This window comes from Pristis pectinata, chromosome 12 (assembly GCF_009764475.1).
Source record: "Pristis pectinata isolate sPriPec2 chromosome 12, sPriPec2.1.pri, whole genome shotgun sequence".
Classification (NCBI taxonomy): domain Eukaryota; kingdom Metazoa; phylum Chordata; class Chondrichthyes; order Rhinopristiformes; family Pristidae; genus Pristis; species Pristis pectinata.
Window position 1 is genome coordinate 10,633,163 of NC_067416.1, and position 21,768 is coordinate 10,654,930.

At 40.5% G+C, this 21,768-nt stretch overlaps 1 protein-coding gene across 3 annotated transcripts in view; it reads left to right on the top strand.

Moving 5' to 3' along the window:
- Positions 1–21,768, top strand: part of mxi1 (max interactor 1, dimerization protein) — a 54,237-nt gene that overhangs the window by 6,100 nt on the left and 26,369 nt on the right. For 2 of the 3 annotated variants that reach the window (XM_052027563.1, XM_052027565.1), the window contains exons 2-3: positions 6,187–6,274; positions 12,536–12,565. In XM_052027563.1, the coding sequence (XP_051883523.1) occupies positions 6,187–6,274; positions 12,536–12,565 (118 nt within the window). Of the gene's footprint in view, positions 1–5,637; positions 5,906–6,186; positions 6,275–12,535; positions 12,566–21,768 lie in introns of those variants that run through there. The other variant, XM_052027566.1, reaches the window with a different exon arrangement.

Here is a 21,768-nt window from a genome sequence, read left to right on the forward strand (position 1 = left end):
TAGTTTCAGTCAATAATATCCCAGGGTATGATCCACTTTGACTGCACCCTTAAGTTCTTATTACCTTACCAGCACAGAAGAGTCTTCAGCCAATTCGATTCACTTCTAGTGAAGTCAAGGAATGACTGAGTTGGATTTTAAGGGAATCAAGGAATATGGGGTTAGTGTTGGAAAAGGTAGAAGATTGCCACGACTTTGTTGAATGCTACAGGAGGCATGGGAGGCAGGATGGCCAATTGCTGCTTCTATTTCTGATGTTCTCATCCTCTGGCTTGCAACAATATCCTGGCTGTTCGGTGAATACCTTTGCACCTTACTGACCCAAGCAAAGGCCCACCGAGTCATGTCTCCTGCTCAGAAGGACAAGGGAAGTAGGTGCAGAGGAATATGACCCCTGTAATTACCCGTCCAAGTTACTCCGCATCCTCTTTAAAAACTTATGGCAGAACATTTATGAAGACTTGAACTCTTCTATTGGTATTGGTCTATTATTGTCACTTGTACCGAGGTACAGTGAAAAACTTGTCTTGCATACCGTTCGTACAGATCAATTCATTACACAGTGCAGTTACACTGAGTTAGACCAGAGTGCATTGAGGTAGTACGGGTAAAAACAATAACAGTACAGAGTGAAGTGTCACAGCTACAGAGAAAGTGCAGTGCAATAAGGTGCAAGGTCACAACAAGGTAGATCGTGAGTTTGTTGGTCAGAAAGTCAAGGATCCAGTTTAGAACATAGAACATTACAACACAGGAACAGGCCCTTCAGCCCATGATGTTATGTTGAACTAATTAAACAAGTAATTAAACACCTTACTAAACTAGTTCCCTCTGCTGACAGAAGGTCTATATCCCTCCATTCTCTGCATATTCATGTGCCCAGAGTTACCAAGGGAGATGTTGAGTCCTAGGTCTTGGAGTTTGGTGACGAGTTTGCTTGGGAGTATAGTATTGAAGACAGAGCTGTAGTCAATAAACAATAGTTTAAAGTAGGTGTAGGTGACTGTAGGTTCTGCAGTTTTGTGGGTTCTGAGGTGGCAAATGAAACCTATATGGGAACTGCAGACCCTTCCACAGATGGGGCAGGAAATGCCTGACAGGGCAGGCAGGTGGGTAGTTTGTGAGGCTCCTTCTGCTACTTATACAGGGCTTCTCTGTGGTCACGATGCATGGATTCAAGGTTCTCATCATGAATGCACCTTCTCCACTCTGAGTGATCATGGACGAGAGGTTCCCAGGAGTCTTGGATTTGGAATTAGAATTGGTTCATTATTGTCACGTGTACCGAGGTACGGTTAAAAACTTGTCTTGCATACCGTTCGTACAGATCAATTCATTACACATGTATTGAGGTAGTACAGGGTAAAACAATAACAGAATGCAGAATAAAGTGTAACAGATACAGAGAAAGTGTACAATAAGGTGCAAGGTCATAATTGGTCGAGAGTCCATCTAATCGTACTAGGGAACCGTTTAATAGTCTTATAACAGTGGGATAGAAGGTGTCCTTGAGCCTGGTGGTACGTACTTTGTATCTGAAGTTGTTACATTTCTTCAGAGGCTTTGAGGACATCCATGACCTTTTTCCCCTCTGATCATCCAGCAATCTCTTCCCAGGAATGAGCTTGGAATAACACGTCTCATTCATGACCTTGGTGTTGGTCATGCAATCAACGTAGCCTGTCCAACATAGCCTGTCCAATATAATTAGCACTGTAATTTACCACATGGGAATTTACCACATGGATTGTAGTAGTTGAAGAAGACAACTTGCCACCATCTTCAAACCATTTAGGATGGGCAGTTAGTGTCCGGCTTGCCAGTGACTCCATCAACCCATGAATGAATTTTTAAAAATCCTCACCTACACAAATTTTAGCAGTAGTTACCAGGCCTTTTTCTCCCCCTTCTGCATGGAAACGATGAAATCAATTGCAGTATCCCGACTGGTGCTACATTATAATAATGTTAAAATGTAACCACGTATTTGCAAGTTTTTATAAATGTATAGTTTTTTAAATGTATGCTTCCATTCAATAGGCCAGACAAGTGTACTGCTTTCAAACATCTTGCATTGGTGCTTCTTAAGCTGTTCAGAAAATTTGAAAGAGTGTTCTTTTAAGTCTGGCTTAAAAAAAATGGCCAATGTAGGCACATTAAATGGCCAACTGTTTGAGTTAAGTGTCAACATTGACAATCACTTATGAAGCCTCAGCTCCTTCCCAAGGCTATGGGCATGTTATAAAGATGAGAAAAGTAAGTCCAACAGGTCTAGTTTTTGAGACATCCTCCGTATCTTCCAGCATCATCAACGGGATTCCACCACCAGACATGTCTTCTCTCCCTCCCCTCCCCACCCCCACTTCAGCGTTCGGAAGGGATTGTTCCCTCCACAACTCCCTGTTACACTCTTCGATCTCCACCAACAATCGCCCTTCTCACAGCAATTTCCCATGCAACTACAGGAAGTGCAACACCCAGTGTTTTATCCTTGCCCTTCCCACTGTCCACAGGCTTCCAGGTGAGGCAGTGATTCACTTGCAATTCTTTCAATTCAGTGCATTTCATCCAGTGCTCACGATGTGGCCCCCTCTGCAAAGGGGAAAACAAATGCAAACTGGGTGATGACTTTGCAGGACACCTCTGTTCATTCCGCAAGGAAAACACTGAGGTTCCAGGCAGCTGTCACTTAAATTGCCTGTCCCACTCTCACTCTGACCTCTCTGTTTTTGACCTCTTATATTGCTCCAACAATGCCCCAGATAAGCTTGAGGAACAGCATCTATTCCTCTGACTAGACGTGTTACAGCCATTGTGAATTATATTGAGTTTAACAATTTCACAGATGTGACTGCACCTTTATTTCAATTTGTCTCCGGATCATTTTTCTTCCAGTTGCTGGTTTTTAAAGTAATTGTTACCTTGACAATTTTGGTCTGCATTCTATCACAGACATTCCTTTTCTTCTCTCCACTTCCTCTTCTCTGGAACTTCAAAAAAAACCACTTGTCTTTTTACTTTTCCAGTTCTGATGAAGGTCCTTGACCTGAAATGTCTACTCTGAAACATCTTTTTCTTTTCCAATCTTTTTATACTCTTGTGCTGCTTGACTTGCTGAACACTTCAAGTGTTTTCTGATTTTATTTTGGATTTTCAGCATCTGCTTTCTTTTGCTCCAACATCTAGTTCTCTTCTCTATTTTTAGTGCCTCTCGTCCTTCTTCCCACTCCATATTCCCCTGAACATACTTTAGAGCTACAACACGATATGATATCTTTATTAATAACAATCGACAATTGCATTAATATATAAACTGATATCTATCATTGTGAAAATCAATATTTACTGATTATAACAGAGGGAATTCCAACAAAATTGAGAAGCTAAGTATACATTGTATTTCATTAATTTACTTCCTGAATGAAGATGTGTAACAAGTTGCCTGAACAACACATGTATCCATTCTGCTTGAAAGAGGATGTTGCATTTCCTATTCTGCAACAACGGTCACACTCGATGAGTGTATCACTGGCTTTAAGTCACTCGGGACATCCCGAGGTTATGACAGGTGCTATATAAATGCAAGTCTTTTCTTTATCTCCAGCTACCAAAATTTTCTATGGGTCTTACATCAGAAATAATCATGACAAACATGGCAAAGTTGCAATTTCAGGTTACAGATACTAACAATTGGAACAAAATTATGCTTTAGAGAAGAAAGCATCATATTTTCTTTCTGCGCTTCATTAAAGACCATTCTGTTGTGTTTCTTTGGATATGTTAGCTAAGGCTCAGTACTAATGATTTAGTTTTTGTGTGAAATAATAATCATGCTTTTATGAAACCACTGATCACCACCAGCCCGCAGACATCAAAGACTCTTTCAAAAGTAGATTCAACATTCAAAAGTTTCATAGTATCTCCGCTTTTCATACTTCCACAATATCTGCTGCAAATTGATTAGCTTCTCTCTTGACCATTGCAAGAATTCCAAAAGCCACGACCAGCTATGGGCTACAAATATCTTTCAAGATCACTGTCTGAACTCTTTTGTAGATATCCATCACATCTCTCATACATCACATATCATGTATGCAAACACAACATAGCATAGCGGTGTGATGCTTGACTGCTTACTCCATTTTTGTGCTGTTTGATACAAGAATGTTGGCGGGCATCCAGGAAATGTCACAAGATCTTTAACAACTACCTATATGGCTAGAACAGACATAAGGGATTAAAGGTAATAGCTTAACTGTAAGTAGTACACACCTTTTGTAACAGCGACAAAAATGCTGCCATTTGAACATAAAGAAATAGAAGTTGAGTAGAATGTTCAGCCCTGGAGCCTGCTCCATCACTCATCAAGATCGTGCTGATCTCCCAGAACACAATTTTTCTGCCCTATTCTCATATCCCTTGATTCCTTTAATTATCCACTAATCTTTCCATCTCAGTTTTGAAAGCAATCCACAACTGAGCCTTCTCTACCCTCCAGGGTAGAGAATTCCAAAGATTCATCATGTACCAAGTGAGGAAATTTATCATTTCAGTTTTAAATGGCCTACCCTTTATTTTAAGAGCATGATCCAAAGTCAGAGGAAACTCCCTAAGTTTCCTAAGCACTAAGAATTTTGTATATTTCAGTGAGATCATCTCTCATTCTTCTAAACTCTGGAGGCCTATCGATCTCTTATATGACAGAACCATCCCAAAGACTAGTCTGGTAAGGAGATCAAAACTGTACACAGTACTTCAGATGTAACCTCACCAAGATCCTATATAATTGCAGTAACACATCTTTAGTCTTGTACTCAAAACTTCTTGGTACTGGTTTTTTCCAACATTTAGTTAAACTTTACATAAAATAGTTATACTGAGGCATTGTTCCTTTTTGATTTAGTAATTTTAGTTGGGCTAAAACCAACTTAAATGTGACAGTAAGTGAATTTTGAACTTTCTGCTGGATGAAATGGCACCAATAACTCGGAGCTACCACCGTGCAGAAAATATTGGCGGTGAGAAAGAGCATGACATTAAAATCTATCACTCCCAATAATGCTTGTTTATTGGTCTTATTCCAACATCGTTAACAGTATTAATAAACGCATTATCTCCAATTACTGCTTCTACGGGAGAGATTAACTTTGCGTGTAGGTGGAAGCCACGGTGCAAGTTACTGAGACTTTTCCAAAGTTGCATTGCTCGCCGCGCGTGCACGCGCACTTGGGGCGTGCGCGTGTCCGCGTTCGCGACATGTGCTTTTCACATGAAGCAGGGCTCTCGGAGTGTGATTGGTCGCTTGCCCGACCTGCCTGACGTCGCGTTCGGCTAAGCCCCGCCCCCCCCGCCCCTCGGCAGCAGCCTCACCAACAAGGAGACCAATCGCTTTCTTCCCCACCGACCCGGCGTCGCGCGGTGCCCGCTGGGAATCGCAGTCTCCGCCGGCGGCTCGGGCCGCGCCGAGGGAGGGGGAGTGGACTACATTTCCCGGCGTGCCTTGCGCGCGTACACGAAGCGGGGAGGCGAGGGCGGGCGCGAAGGGGAGGGAGACCGAAGCGGCGGTGAACGCAGGCGCAGTGGAGACGCTCGGTCGGAGCCGTCCTCGATATTTCCTGAGGTAAACAAACTTGGACTGACAGAGAGTGAGAGGAGGGAGGAGAGTCGGCTGCTTGCAGATCGCTCGCTTTCCCCCCCTTTTTTTAAAAAAAATCACCTTTAATTTTTAGTTGAGAACTTTCTTTTTTTACAAAAAAATTCCAACCATTTTTATATAAAAAATATTTTTGTACCTTGTAAATATACACGACCAAATTTAAAATAAACGAAATAATGAACGCAGTGCAATTAATCAACATCCAGAGACTGATAGAAGCGGCTGAGTTTTTAGAGAGAAGAGACCGAGGTAAACAAAAAAAATAAAAGAAGAACTTTTCAGGACTGAGGGTAAACAAAGCGGATAAATTATTATTTATCAATTAAAAAAAAATTCAAATGGCCAGGAGTTCTAACTGCCATCAACGGCGGCAGAAGAAGCAGCAAACACCCTCAGCGAATCCTGACATTTATCGCCCTGCTTCGCAACGTGTAACCTGGGAAATGATTTGCAACAATAATACAATTTTTTTAAAAAATATATGTTTAAAAAAATATACCAACGTGAACTTGTTTTTGTTTTCCTTTCAGAAGCTGAGCACGGATATGCATCGTCGTTACCCTGCGATGCCGAGACGACCAGGAGGAAAATGAAAACCAAAAAGAATTCGAGCAATAGGTAAAAATATGCCCAGGTCATTTACTTACTCATAAATGTGATGCATTTCAGTGCAAGTGCATTAAAGTCGGGCAAAATTAAACCGAAGCGAGCGTTGTTTATGTGGTTACTGTACCCGCCATTTTATATTTTTTAAATTATATTTCTTTAAAACAATGCAGACCGCAGGCGAACCTGTGACTGCAGCAACTTTGAAAAATATTAGGTTTCCCCCAGCAACGATTTTGCTTGTGTTTGGTGAATAGTGCAAAGTGTTGGAGGGAAAAGAAAACGCAAACCTAATTATATTTTAATGGGGGGGATGGGGAAAAGGGAGCTTCGAGCGCCATCTGTGATCAGCTGATTGTCAGATTTACAGTTTTAAAAACACACTCTGATGTGAAATTGAAAGGGGGGCCACGGAAAAAAGGGATAACTTTCACCGGGAATTTTATCTCATGGAGGGATGGTTCAATTTTTCTCCTCCCCATGACACTGAATTTCACCGTGCAATAATTTGCTGTTGGAATGAAAGCGCATTCAATGATTAACAGCTCGAAGTGGCCTGAATTATTTCACTTGTTTTGTTTTTGCACATCAAAAGCCACTCTTTGCAATGATTGTTAGGGAAAATCGTGCAGCAATATTCAATTGCTTACAGTTTTATCTCACTCTTGTGGTCTGGATATGAAGTTTTCAGATTCCACACCCGTCCAAAGTACTTATTTCATTAACTTTTTATGTTGAATGTTTCTTTATTGATGGTGTAATGTAAAATTATGAAGGAGAATTTATGACTATTTGCTCATTGTAGTATGTTAGAGAAATGTTTTGACTACATACTTGAGTTGAAAGGTAATATTGCAACTAAATATAAGCTGTATTTTTTAATTGGGGGTTTTACTTTTCAAATTGCCGTTTAATGCAAACTCGGTGCATGTCATGACATGTAAGGATAAAATTGTTTGTGGTGTGTATAAGTCCCTCCTACTTCCAGCAGAACAGCAGTGAGCAATTCTTCCTGATCCACCAAAGCTTGCTGAATCTAAATGAAACAATGCAGAAAGGGTCTCCAGACAGGAATTTGATTTTATTTCCACCCCAGCCTTCTCAAACTTTGCTCCTTCTCTCAAGGAATGCGCTAATTTCTGCAAAGGTAGAGTTAGTCGAGGAAGGTCGCTCTTCACCAGACATCTTTAAGCACAATTTTCATCTAAAAAAACTTGATAGTAGTCAGAAGCAGGAATGCTTGCTGATTTTAGTTCCCTCAGGTCCAGGCATATCTGCTAAATTTTGCTCAGTATTGAATCTGCACCTGTATTCTTTTCATCTGTAATGTGCCATGCAGTACATTTAAACCAGAGGTAAACCACAGATAACTATTTTCAGTTGCCTGCATAAGATTTGAGGCTGTTGCTTGCCAGAAAGAAGGAAGAGTTGATGCATGATTTAATATTAAAAGTACCAGATCCATTTAAAGTTCTGCTGTTTTATTGATTGATAAGTTATTCATCCTAGAAACTTTAGGAAGGGGTTTGGCAACATGTTCCATGTTATGTCTTTTTAAGCCTTTGTCTTCAAATTCTGTCGTATATTACATTCCTTGGTCACAAACCTCATTCCTCTCCCTGAGCTGTGCTTCTAACTCCATATTCTCTCAATTCTCTTCATCAACTCTCTGCCCCAGCTCAGCTCATCATCTACTGAATCCTCTTTCTTTGCCACTGTTTTCTCTAGACTGTAGTATTTTAATGCACTTTTGACTGCCTTCAACTCTGCACCTCAGTAAACAAGGTGATTGAAAATCTGGTGTCTGCTGTCATGTCCTCGCTGATCTGTATTGGGTATTGAAATAGGAAATGCTGCAAACACTCAGCAGGTTAGGCTGTATCTGTGGTAAGACAAACAAAGTTAATGTTTCAGGTTGAAGATCCTTATCAGAACTGGGAAGGAGAGAAAAGTTAGTATCAAGCTGCAGGGAAGTTGAGGAAAGGATGAATAGGACAACAACACTTTCTCAAGCAACTATAGGAGATGGAACACCTGTCCTTTCAAGTCTTCCCTTCCCATGGATCCAAACAGTCCTTCCAGGTGAAGCAGTGAGTTACCTGCACATTTTCCAATCTAGTGTATTTCTGTTTGGTCCACAGAAGCAACCCTGAGCTTTCTGTTGCCTATCACAGGTTTCTCTGTCTGTATCAGAACAGGCCATGTCATCCATCTGTGATATTGGCTCGGTTCTTTTCTCTCCATTAGCACAGCCTGATGTGTTGGGAGGTCCAGCAGTCCTGCATTCTGCAATGCTAATTTTTTTTTGTTGATATTCTCATACTCTCTGCCTTCATTTCATAGCTTTTATTATCGAACAACCAGGTTTTCCCTCCCCAACTTGCCCATTTAACCCCTTTTTCCCAGATGACTTCTATTTCAGCTGATTCCCTGGGCAGCCCTAGCCCCATCCTATCAGAGATATTCTCTTTGTCCTCTGCATCCCTCTCCCACCCTCCATGCAACTTAAAACTAACTCTTTTTCTCTTTTCCCACTTCTGATGAAGGGTCTTCAACCTGAAGCATTAACTCTACTTCTTTTTCCATAGATGCTGCCTGACCTGCTGAGTGTTTCCAATATTTTCTGTTTTATTTCAGATTTCTAGCTTGTGCAATTTTTTGACTTGCATTGTGTATTAGTTTCCCTGATGCCTCCATTACAAATTCTCATTGTTATAATCAAATTGTTTCACAGCCTCAACTCTTTCTATTCTGTAATTTCTTTCAACTCAAGACTCCAGAATAAATTTCCCTTTAAACCATTTGCTGCTGTACCTTCGATAACTAGATGCTGAATTTTGGAATTTTCTCCCTAAAGGTATTTTCTTCTCTACCTCTTTGTCCTTTTATAAATCTCCTAAGGTATACATAACTAAGCTTCTGGTCTTCCCTTTTCTTATGTCTTTTGTTAGTTTATCATCTGTGGTTAGTTTTCGATATTTTTCTAAGTAGAAGATAATGTAAATGCAAGGTGTTTTCTTATTGTTAATAGTACTAAGATGAGGAGAAAAAAAATCTTCAAGCATAGGGTGGTGCATCTTTGGAATGCACCAGAGGTTCAGTCATTGAGTTCCTTTGAAAGAGATTTCTGGATGTTAAGGAAGTTGAGGGATCAGGAGATAATGCAGAAAAATGGAGCTTGAGATGGAAGATCAGCGATGATCTCGATGAATGGTGAAGCATGCCTGAAGTTGCTAAATGGCCTACTTTCATTCTTTTTTTCTTTTGTTCTTATTTTAAAATGAAATGCAGCAAATGGGTTGCTAAGTTAATAAACCAAAGAATAAAAAAAAGATTCACAATGCAATTTATATTAATCACTTGTAGAATAGGATTGTATTAGCTAAGTTGCTCTTACCCATCAGGTCAGTTAACGACCAGAGTGTTTTGGGATACATTTAACAAACGTGTGGCTAATTTATGCCTGTAACTAGTTTGGTAAAACAGAAGCTTTGCATGATCTGTACCTCTGGACTGCTGCTAAATTGGTTGAGGCCTAGCTAAATACTGAAATGAGGTGGTGATAATTGAAGACCTGACTAGTGTTTTTGGTTTAAGCAGCCTAACTTGTGGTTTAAAAAAACCCACTGATTTTGCTGAAAAATTAATGAGTTGGAAGGAGAGCTCCAGCAGGTTCAGCAATAACCTGCAGTTTTGATGCAGGTCAGTCTTCTCTCCTGCACTAACCTATGGGCCTCTAAAAGGTGAACCAAGTCCAGGTCCACAATTGAAACTCCTAGTTTGAATTACAGTGATGTGGCCTGAGGATGAAGTTAGGATGGCCCTAACTTCATCTGTACTGAAGTGCTGTTGGACCATACTGATAATTGGTGGTTGATGTTAGATTTAACTAATTTACATCCATAATGCAGTTTTTTAAAATTCTCGGGCATGTAAAGAATTTCAGTGGACTACCCTATTGGATGAGCATGTACACTAGTGTGGTTATGAGTTGTTCACACCAGGAAGTTTCCATGTTCCGTGCCTACACTATGACACTAGTTGAAGTAGGATTGAGATTAAAATGGTTGAACTAGGAGGTGTGAGATGTCATCCAAGTTGCTTGGTTCTGAGAGCTAGCCTTAAGCTGTGCTATAATGCTTCAAAATTAGATGTCAAATGAAAGGGCTGAGCCCTGATAACATCTGCAAAAAATATTACTGCCATCTGAGTACTGCTGTAAGCCCATATTCCTGTTGACCTCTTACCCAAAGTTTGCACATGAAGCATTGTCATTGTCTAGGTTCAGAGATAACTGCTGCTCTTGAAATTGTAGTCACGGTGTAATCAAAGAGTGAATTTTATCCATCAAAGTCATAATGTACATGATCTTATTAAAAAAAAATCTAGGGAGTAGAATCAACCATTATGAGCTCTGTACACATCTGAAAAGCCTTTGACTCCATCAATTGAGAGCAGCTGTAGAACAACCTTACCAAACTTGGCTGCTCTCATCTGCTACATTGTCATATGTCAATTGTGATCTTAATCAATGGGTCCATGACAGAAGTGCAGATTGGTGTCAAGCAAGGTTGTATCTCTGCCCCAATACTTTGCTCAATCTTTCGCACTACACTCACCTCCAACAAGCTTCCTACTGGAGTGGAGCTACTTTAAAGGATGAATGAGAAGGTTTTCAATCTATTATCATCTCCACTCCAGAAAAAAAAAGGTCACCCCAACCTCAGTCATCAAGTTGCATTACGCGGACAACAATTGCATTGCACACGTTCCGAGGTCGAGCTCCAAGCCACAGTCAACTCGTTCATTGAAGCACACTAGAGTCTGCGCTGTATACTTAACATCTGCAGACCAGAAATTCTCTACCAGTCTGCTCCCACTGCGGGACACAGCTCCTCGATAATGAAAGTCCGTGATGAGACTCTGAAAAAGGTGGAGCACATCCCATTAATAGTTTTGTGTAACCTCGGACTCTTGCTGCAGCTTGTAATATTTTTATTCACTGAGGATGGGGCCAGCATTTAATGACAATCTGTAATTACCCATTTAAAAGTATCGGTAAGCTGCCTTCTTGAACCATCAGCGTCCTTTTGGTGAAGATGCTCCCACACTGTATTTTGTAAGGAGTTCCAAGATTTTGACCCTCTAGCGATGAAGGAACAGTGAACTGTCAACAAATGAGGATGATGTGTAATTTGGAGGGGACCTTCAGGCGGTTTTGTTTCAATGTACCAATTGCCCTCCTCTTTCTAGGTGATAGAGGTGTGAGTTGAGGAGATGCTCTCAAAGAAGCACTGGTGAATTGGAATTGAACAGTGTGCAATCGTCACTTCTGACCTCAACATAGAGAAAAAAATAATTGAAGAAAGAGCTGAACGTAATTGTGCTAGGACACTACCCTAAGGATAATCTGCAGGAATGTCTTAACATTGAGGTGAACTTGGGGATCCTCCTTTGTGCTAGTTATAACTCCAACCAGTAGTTTTCCATTAACTTTAGAATTTCTTGAGGTCACTTTCAATCAAAAGCTGCCTTGATGTTGAGGCAGTTGCTCTTTACCCCCATCTGAAATTCAACCCTTCATTTCATGGGATACAATTTTATGGCAGTGAACTAGAAGTTGCCTTGTTTTTTTTGTTTTCTGAAGCCTTGGTTGATCATGTGAACATGCATATTCATATACAAAAATATTTTCAATGTACTGTTGTCCTCTTATTAGCTGTTCCATCTCTAGCCAGGAGTTTGTATTTTTCTTTCCTGTGATTCACAGTAGGAGTTTGGCATTCAGGTTTTTTTTAAGCAATTTTGTCACTTAGATATTAAAAAATGGATAATGTAATTTGCATTAGATCCTAGCCATAGGCAAATATTATCACACCAAGTTTAACTTTTAATCAGAAAGGTCCCAGATTTGGACTGTACTGAGGAAGTTGAGCTCAGCTCAGGCACTCTACTTGGCCTTAGCATCCCTGGTTTAAGAACAGAAGTAAAAACAATCATAATTCTGGCCTCAAATTGCAAAGTTGCATATATAAAAAGAATAAGGTGAAGACAAGATCAGGCTTGGCAGTGACATCACCAAAAATCATGTGGCCTATTGATATTTAAATGTTTGATTATATGACCAAAGTGCACAAATCAACATCTTTTTAGGGATGAAGATTATTGGAACAGCAGTAAAATCAGATTAATTAAGTTCAAATGTGACAATTTACTGGTCCATAAGATGTGTTCAAAAGCTTTTAAAGTAACTGCTATATTTCTGTCTTGCAGATCTACACACAATGAATTAGAAAAGAACCGGTAAGTCATTGACAAATAGGATGTCACTCAATTATGTCATCTGGTAATGGGAGTGAAAATTTTATATTTTAATCATAAAACTGAACTAAAAGATTTGAATCTTAAAATAAAGTGGTTAGCAAATTAGCCATGGGTTGAACTTCGAGAAAAACTATAAAGCTCCCTTACAAACCAGCAACGTGTTTCCAAAATGCAAGTAGATGTCTGACCTACTTGAACCAGAAAATCTGAATGCAGAGTACTGGGTGCCTTTTCTCTTCTGACATGCTGAACTCTGATTGGGTCACATGGTGGTGTTGTTGCTAAGGTGTCAGATTACTGAGGCACTGCTGGTGAGCTCTTATGAAGTGGAAAAAAACCTATATAGTCACATCATTCCAGAAACAGAAATGTTATTTATTCTAGAGCAGCCATCCATATGCTCGAACTTTTCACTGAATTGGCAAAATTGGACTGGTGCAGAACATAGCAGTGTTCTGGAGACCTCACTAACCTCCAGAAAAATTAGAAATTTAACAAAGTTTTTTTTATTGTTGATTCACAAAAATCTGGTTATGACTGTCTAGTTGCATTTTAGTTAGTACTGATGTAGGCACAGGAAGAGGAAACTGGCATCCAATAAATCTGTTATTTCAACTGTCCTGGAAGTGAAAAAGCATGTACTAAGAATCTAAGCTTCTTTCACTTTTCTGTCAGTGAAAATTAACGCCGTTTAAATGATCTTTTGCATTACCCTCTTTTGTAGTCATATTTATTAATATTGTTTGAGATTGTTCAGTGTTAAAATTTTCTCTGTTGGAAATACTCTTAAAATGGTGCAAAGAATGAATCAAGGGGATTTGGGTGTTATCCCCTTGATGCCCATTGACATCAGTTTTACCAGGACTCCTTGGACAAATGTTGCCTTGATGTCAAGGATTGTTACTTTCATCTCACCTTTGGAATTAAACTGTTTGGTCCACATGTGATGATATTATGGCCTAATTTGTCATTTCAAGTCAGAAGTTTCGCTGTTTGTTTTTTGTTCTTGCAAGGTTTTCTTGATCATGTTAACATGACACTTGCTCAACAATGAGGTTTGGAGCCGAATGGTCCTGGAAAAACAAATGGGCACTGGTGAACAAGTAAAAACAAAAATTGCTAGAAATGCTTAGCAGGTCAGGGATCATCTGTGGAAAGAGAAACAGTTAATGTTTTAGCTCCTGAACTCTTCCTCAGAACTGGGAAAGAGAGAGAATAAGTTAGTATTCATTAGTGAAGGAGGTGGTGGAGGGATGGGTAGAACAAAGGGAATATCTCTGATAGGTTGAGACTAATGCGTAAATATAGCAGTTAAGTAGCAGTTAGAATCAAATTATGCTTCTTTGAATGTGTAATGGTTTGCTAATGGTAAGGCTGTGGGACCTGCTTAGCAGGCTAGACTATACAATTAGGAAAAGAAAAACCAATCCAAAAATGATGACAGGCAGAGTAGGGGAATTAAGGGTTATGGGGAAAAAGCCAGGTAGGTGGATCTGAGTCCATGATAAGATCCGCCATAACCTTATTGAATGGTGGAGCAGATTTGACGGGCCAGATGGCCTATTCCTGCTCCTATTTCTTATGTTCATATGCTAACTGGCCAATTCCAATATGGACAGCAAGAAAGAGTAAGTTACCTAAAGTTGGAGAATTCATTATTCCTAAAATTGGAGAATTCAGTATTGAGCCCTGAGATTCCTGACAGCCTTTAACTGTCCTATTTATCTGCCTTGAGATGGCTTAGCTCTGTCTATTGCATGCTGCTTTTGCCATTTAGCACACCCATAGCCTTGTGTTGTAGTTCACTTGGTTGGCATCTTACTTAGTTATGACTAGTTTTGCTTTTGGCATACCCTTCTGCATTCTTTATTGGACCAGATTGATCCCTTGGCTTGACAGTAGTGGTAGAATGAGGGATGCAGTGCCCATGAGGTTACAGATTGTGGTGGTGAGGTCAAGTAGGATTACCTCTCATGTTTGTTGTCTCACTATCTGCTCTTGATCCTGTCTTACGGCTTTGTCCTTAAGGACTTGGCTGGCTTAGTGAGTTGTGTTACTACCAAAAATGCTCTGTGCACTTGCTACTTTTATTGCTTCTTTTAAGTGTTTTTCAACGTGGAGAAGCCCCAATTCATCAGCTGAGGGAGGACAGTAGGTGGTAAATAAAAGAGGTTGTGCTTGCCCCATGGGACTTCATGTGGTTTGCAGCCAATGTAGAGGATACCCAGGCTACACCTCTTGCCTGTGCACCACTGTGCCACCACCTTTGGTGGGTCTATCCTGCTAGTTGGACAGATTGTAACCAGGGAGTTTGGCACATTGTCTGTAAGGTATGGTTCTCTGTGTACAATAATGCCAAGTGGTTGCTTGACTAATTTGTGAGACAGTCTTCCCAGTTTAGACACCAGTTCCCAGATGTTTGTAAGGAGAACTTTGCAAAGCAGGTTGGGATGGAAGTGACTTTGCCATATCGGAATTAAGTGCACAGGTCAATGTTGGGTGGTTTGTATAATTTTATTCTTTCATTGTTTCAACATAGTGATAATGGTACAATTAAGTGACTTGCTTGGCCATTGCAGAGAGCATTTTAGAGTTAACTTCATAGACAAGTATCTGGAGTCACTTATAGCTAAACCACGTAATGATGATAGATTTCCTCCCATGTAAAACGTTAGTGCACCATATGCTTTTTTTATGACCACGTGGTAGTTTGAAGGTCACCATTATCCATTAGCTTCCCCACAATACCCTTAAATTATGAACTAAATTTCAATTCCACACCTCCTCCGGTGGGATTTGAACTCCCCAGACCTTTGAATTTTTAGACCAAGTCTCTGGATTATCCATCCAGGAAAAAAATGTTAGGCCATCACCATACCCCATAGCTGAATGATCATAAGGTTATTTTTTTAACTTATATTAACTATTTTGACAGAAGATGGTGGTAGCTAATCAGCTGTCTGTCTTGAACTGCACTTTGCTAAATAAGGGACCTGCAAGACCAGAGAGACAATGTGGGAAAGTTGTGGTGAACTGACCTCTTAAACAGTTGCTACACTTTTGGTGAAGGTATTTACATAATGCTCTACAGAAGGCAAATTTTGACCTCTACCACCAAGGAAGCATGGATTCATGGGAGGCTTGGTACCTCTTATGGACACGATTGGCTGAATGACCTGCATTGTTGTAAAAGATTGATAGATTTTTACACACCAGGAGAATCAAGCGATATAGGGTTTGAATAGGAAAGCGGAGATGTTACAGAATCGGCCATGATTATGTATAATGCTGGCGCAGCCTTGAGGAGCCACGTGGCTGATTCCTACTTCTACATCTTGTGTCCTAAGCTTGGGTTATGTATACTGAGTATAGTTTTTCTCTCTTTAACTTACAAGTGTAAAATCCTGAATCAGCAAATTCCTGTTTATTCACATCATTAGAAAATTATTATTGTAGCAAGATGAATTTGGACCAATTTTGTAGTTCAGTTACAAAACTCTATTTCTACATGGAGAAGTCTGTAGCATAGAAATTCATTTGCATTGGATACCATGCTATAAATTGGTGCATGTGGAGCCCCATACCAGTTTGTCATAGAGGAGAAAGCAGTAACATTTCTATTTCAGACTTTGGAAAGTGATTGAAATGGTTCATAAAGAATTTTGTGCAGTGTATCGTGTGCTGAAAAAGTGCACGTCTCACAGATTTTTACACCACACTACAACAGACAATAATTTCAGAAGTCCTGTGCACAGATGAAACCAGCTGCTGCTGATTGAAATTATGCCAACACCTCTTAAAAGTTCTCATTATCTCAAACTGTTGCTTGAAGTACCATTGTGAAGCTTTCAGAGCTTCCATAAAGCACAAGTCAGGTGTGCGATTGAATACTCTGCATTTGCCTGGATGTGTGCTGCTGCAGCTACACTCAATGATCTTCATATCTGCTTGGTTGTTACCCCATCCACTGCCCTAAACATTCATTCCTTCCATCACCAGTACTCAATGGCTGCAGTGTGTGTCATCTGCTGAAAAAACAACTGCAGTTACCCTGACATGACTTCCCAAACCCATGGCCTCCACAATGTAGAAGGATAAGGATTAAAGCTTGGAAATACATCAATGTTCCTTCATCATCGCTGGGTCTAAATCCTGGAATTCGCTCCATAACAACATTGTGGGAGTATCTTCGTTGGAAAGACTGCAGTGATTCAAGAAGGCAACTCACCACCAGCTTTTCAACAGCAGTTAGAGATGGGTAATAAGTACTGGCTTTGCAAGTAATGCCTAGATCCAGAGAAACAAATCACACATACCTCTCTGGCAAGAGACGGTGGCAAGTAACTGCTGACTCCAACAGCAGTCCATATGCTGCCAACAGTGTTTGTATTGAGAGGGTACTTGTGATCATGGAGGAGAGATCAACTTCTGTACTAACTTCCTGGTTGGGGAGGTCATACCTGACTTTGTGATGTGGCATCCAGCCACTGATCTGGAAAGTTATTCAGGCTATGTTATAGTGATGAAGAGCAGGACAAAGCTGCTCTGGCTCATTATATCAACGGAGTGATTAAATACATCATCGACGTTGCTGTTACGAAGCACGTACTCTCCAATAACCTGCTCAGCAGTGCCTAGTTTGAATTTCACCAGGACCGCTTGGCTCCACAACTCATCAGTCTTGAGATAAGTATCACTTAGGACACAAGAATGCTGGGCATGACCAACTCCAACAAAAGAGTCTAACCATGTACTCTTTACAACACATGGAACTGGGAGTAATATACTGTCATAGACTGGGAATTAATTAACAGAAAGAAAGCAAAGAATAGGAATAAACAGATCTTTCTCAGATAGGTAGGGTGTGAAGTGGATTACCATAGGGATCACTGTTTGAGCTCCAGCTATTCACAATCTATATCACTGATTTTGCTGAAGAGACCAAATGTAATATTTATTGAGTGATTTAGTTCACTTAATGTTCAAAAATCTATTGATCTTTGTTTTAAGAGAAGCAAGCAGTTTGGGGATAGTGCAGGAAAATGGAGGCAGAAAATCAGCCATGATCATGAGTAATGGCAGAACTGCTCCTTTTCTTACATTCTTATATTCAGTAGCATTATTATTCCTGGATCCCCTACCATCAATGTTCTGAAGTTCATCATTGACTGGAAAGTCAACAGTGGTTACAAAAGCAGATCTGAGACGAGGTATCATGTGGTGAGAACTTCATGTGTGATGGAAAACCCCTCACTTCCTTGGACTGTAGAGGTCCAAGAACACAAAAAGCTCAATACCATCCAGGATCAAGACCACACCCCACCTTGCCCTAAGCGTTCATTACCTCTACCATCAGCACACTTTAGCTACAGTTTGTACTATCTACAAAATGCACTGTTGTAACTTGCCAGTTTACTCTAACAACACCTCCCAAACCTTGACCAAGTAAGAGAAATGGTAGTTGACGCACAGGAATACCATCACCTGCATGTTTCCTTCCAACTCTCATACCACCTTGATTTGGAAGTATAATGGCATTCATTCTTCATTGCTTGGTATAACTCCTGGAACCTCCTATTGAAGGACTGAAGAAAGAAGATGGCTCATCATCACCTTCTGAAGGGCAATTACAGATGGCCATCAAATGCTGACCTAGGCAGTCATGGTAACGTGGCCTGATTAAAATAAGTAAAACGCTATTTCTACTCAGGAGGTTGAGGATTCCAATGAGGTACAACAGCTTGATGTGCATGCAATCGAAGTTGCTTGGGATATTGTCTGTCTGAGGCCTGCCTGAATGCCTGTGTAAGATATCCAGGAGGATGGAGCTTGCCTAGAGCCAATCCTTTCCAGCAGGTCAGCAGTATGTCAACATTTTAAACCCAACCATAGTAATGACTGACCTTACTTTCATTATGGTAGAAGTGGAAAAAAAACGATCATTTGAAAAGTTGGGTGAGGCATTGGCAGATGGATGCATTTTTGGGAAGTCAGATGGGGGTAGAACATATACAGAAAATGGTAAAGCACCAAGGAATGTTGATGAACAGAGAGACAGGTTGATAGGGTGGTGAAGAAGGTATATGGCATAATTGCCTTCATAGGTTGGGGCATAAAATTTAAGAGTTGAGGCGTTATATTGCAACTTTACAAAACATTGGTTAGGCCACTGTTGGAGTACTGTGTGCGGTTCCAGTCGCCACACTGTAGGAAGGAAGTTATTGCAGGATGTGGCCTGGATTGGAGGATTCCATTTTACCCCTTGGTGAAGTAGCTGTGTGTTGTCCTCCACAATCAAGAACATCCTCTCATAGTGAATGATTCACCAAGTTTTTAATCATTGTAATTATTTAGGCAGACATGGCAGTTGTTTGTGCATAAAAATGTCAAAGAGCATTGGAATCATTAATCGATTATTCTACTTGTGAGCAATGGGTCATAAAGGGAATATTGAATAAGAATAGTTTGTGATGATAAATTGTAGCTGCATTAATTTAAGCCCTAGAAATTCCTCTCACAACAGGAATTTTTACAGTTTACAGGGACCCATGTTCCTAGCTACAAGTTCCTGACAAGCAATGTCTGTGCAGTCAAGGCTTCATCAAGGCATTCTTCACGGAGTTATGAGATCTCCTGCATACTCAAATATAGCAGCGCAATTGTGCTTGGACTGTTTTGCCTGTGAGCGTCACGGTCATTGTCATTCAGCCCCCTATCTTCAGGATCATTCCAGGCAGGTGGCTTTGAAGACTTTTCCAAAGTGTAGACATTCATAGACTGCACTCATACTGTTATTGCTTGCAGAAACCTCCCCAGTAACCTCCTTGTGGTAGAACTTTGCTGCAGCCCTAGAGGCTCTCCATAGTCCTGAGGGAAATGTTCTCTAGTAGCCTGGGTCCTTCCGAGCCCCTGGGCATGGCCTTCCTCCTTTGGCCCATCCTTGCAGCAACATTCTCAAAAAGCTGAATGAGTGCTGCTTGTATTTTACCTATGTCTCTTTTAAGACCTGGCTTTCAAGGTTGCAGCTCCAAGACTGAGTGCCAGCAGCTCCAACATTTTGTAGTGGATTAGAACTGTACACACTGAAAATAATGAAGTGTGTCATTGCATGGAGAAACCTTGTAACCGAAGACCATGGTATTATGGTACTTCTTTAAAAAAAAAGTCATCAGTGTGACACACACTTCTAGGCCTTCCATCTGGACTAATTATCCAAAAAGATGAGTACAAATCTCACATTTGGGAAGCTTAAATTTGACTAATTAAATAATCTGAAGCCAGTGCTCTTAAACAAAGCCAATATTGGTAATGGCAGCTACCAAACTATCAACTTATTGTTTTTTAAAAAAACAGCTGGTTCATTGATGCCCTTTAGTGAAGGAAATCAGCTATTCTTACCCTGTCTGGCCTATGTTGGACTCACAGCAACATGGTTGACTCATAAGTCTCCTCTGTGGTCATTCAATTGCACTAAACCAGTGGGAGGAAAAAAATTACAAAAATAATAAAATTGCATCACCTTTTATTGAAATGGATTTCAACATAAGAATAATGAGCCCAACTCCTGCAATGCAGTGGTGTCTTACTTTAAAAACTAGTGGAACATACCTGGGGGTGGCATGCTTGCACAGCAAGACCTGGGTTCAATCCTAACCTTGATGCCGTCTGTGCTGAATTTACACGTTCTCTCTGTGATCATGTGGGTTTCCTTTCTCGACCCAAAGATATGCTGGTAGTTAATTGGCTTCTGTAAATTTTCCCTTGGACATTAATGTATATTAGTGACAAATCAAATCAAAGAGGAACAAAGGGATCTGGGAGTTCAGATACATAATTCCTTGAAAGTAGAGTCACAGGTAGACAGGGTTGTAAAAAAGGCTTTTGGCATCCTGGCATTTATAAATCAAAGTATTGAGTATAGGAGTTGGAATGTTTTGGTGAGGTTGTATAAGTCATTGGTGAGACCAAATTTAGAATATTGTGTGCAGTTCTGGTCGCCAAACTACAGGAAGGATGTCAGTTAGATTGAAAGAGTGCAGAGGAGATTTACAAGAATGTTGCCGGGTCTTCAGAAGTTGAGTTATAAGGAAAGATTGAGCATGTTAGGACTTCATTCCTTGGAGCGGAGAAGAATGAAGGGAGATATGATAGAGGTTTATAAAATGATGAGGGGCATAGACAGGGTTAATGCAAGTAGGCTCTTTCCACCTAGATTAGGAGAGATAAGTACGAGAGGACATGGCTTTAGGGTGAAAGGGGAAAGGTTTGGGGGAACATTAGAGGGAACTTCTTCACTCAAAGAGTGGTGGGAGTGTGGAATGGGCTGCCATCTGATGTGGTAAATGCGGGCTCGCTCTTAACTTTTAAGAGTAAATTGGATAGATACATGGACGAGAGAGGTCTGGAGGGGTATGGGCTGGGGGAAGGTAAATGGGACTAGCAGAATAATGTTTCGGCACAGACTAGAAGGACCAAATGGCCTGTCTTCTGTGCTGTAGTTTTCTATGGTTCTGTGGTTCTATGAAATTGATGTGCATGTATGAGAGGGAATAACTTACAAAGGTACAGGAAAGTAAGGTGAGGGGAAATGGCTCTAACTGCATTGCTCCCCGGCAGCTGACATGGACCCAATGGGCCAAATGACTTTCTTCTGTATAATTATAAGATATGGTAAAAATTGGACAGCTGTCCCATGGAGTAGTCAGTCAACAGTCTGACATAACAATTATCATAGTGCAAACATTTGAGTTATAGAGCTGGAGGAGATTATAGAGATAGGGAAAGGTGAAATCAAGGGCTGATTTGAAAACAGTACAGCATATATTACTTACATTTTCAGTGACTGTCTTGATCAGCTGAGGCATGAACGTTAGTCTTGCTCTGTGATTATCATGCAGTGCCCTCTGACTTCAGGAATAAACAGGTTTTGCTGATGGCCTGCTGGCTCATGCCTACACCCTGCGTTTCCTTTTCAATCCCTCTAATCTGTGTTGGTCTTTACCCTTTTAGCATTTATAAGACTGCTGTCAGGTTGAAGTGCTTTTTAGGGCTATCTACAAGGTCTTAATGAACTTTTAGCCTGCTTGTTGTGACATTGCACTAGAGATGCTCACAGGTCTTTAAATTTGATTTTCATGCACTATTTTTCTCCCATAATCACTTACCTTGGGAGCCATCTTTCA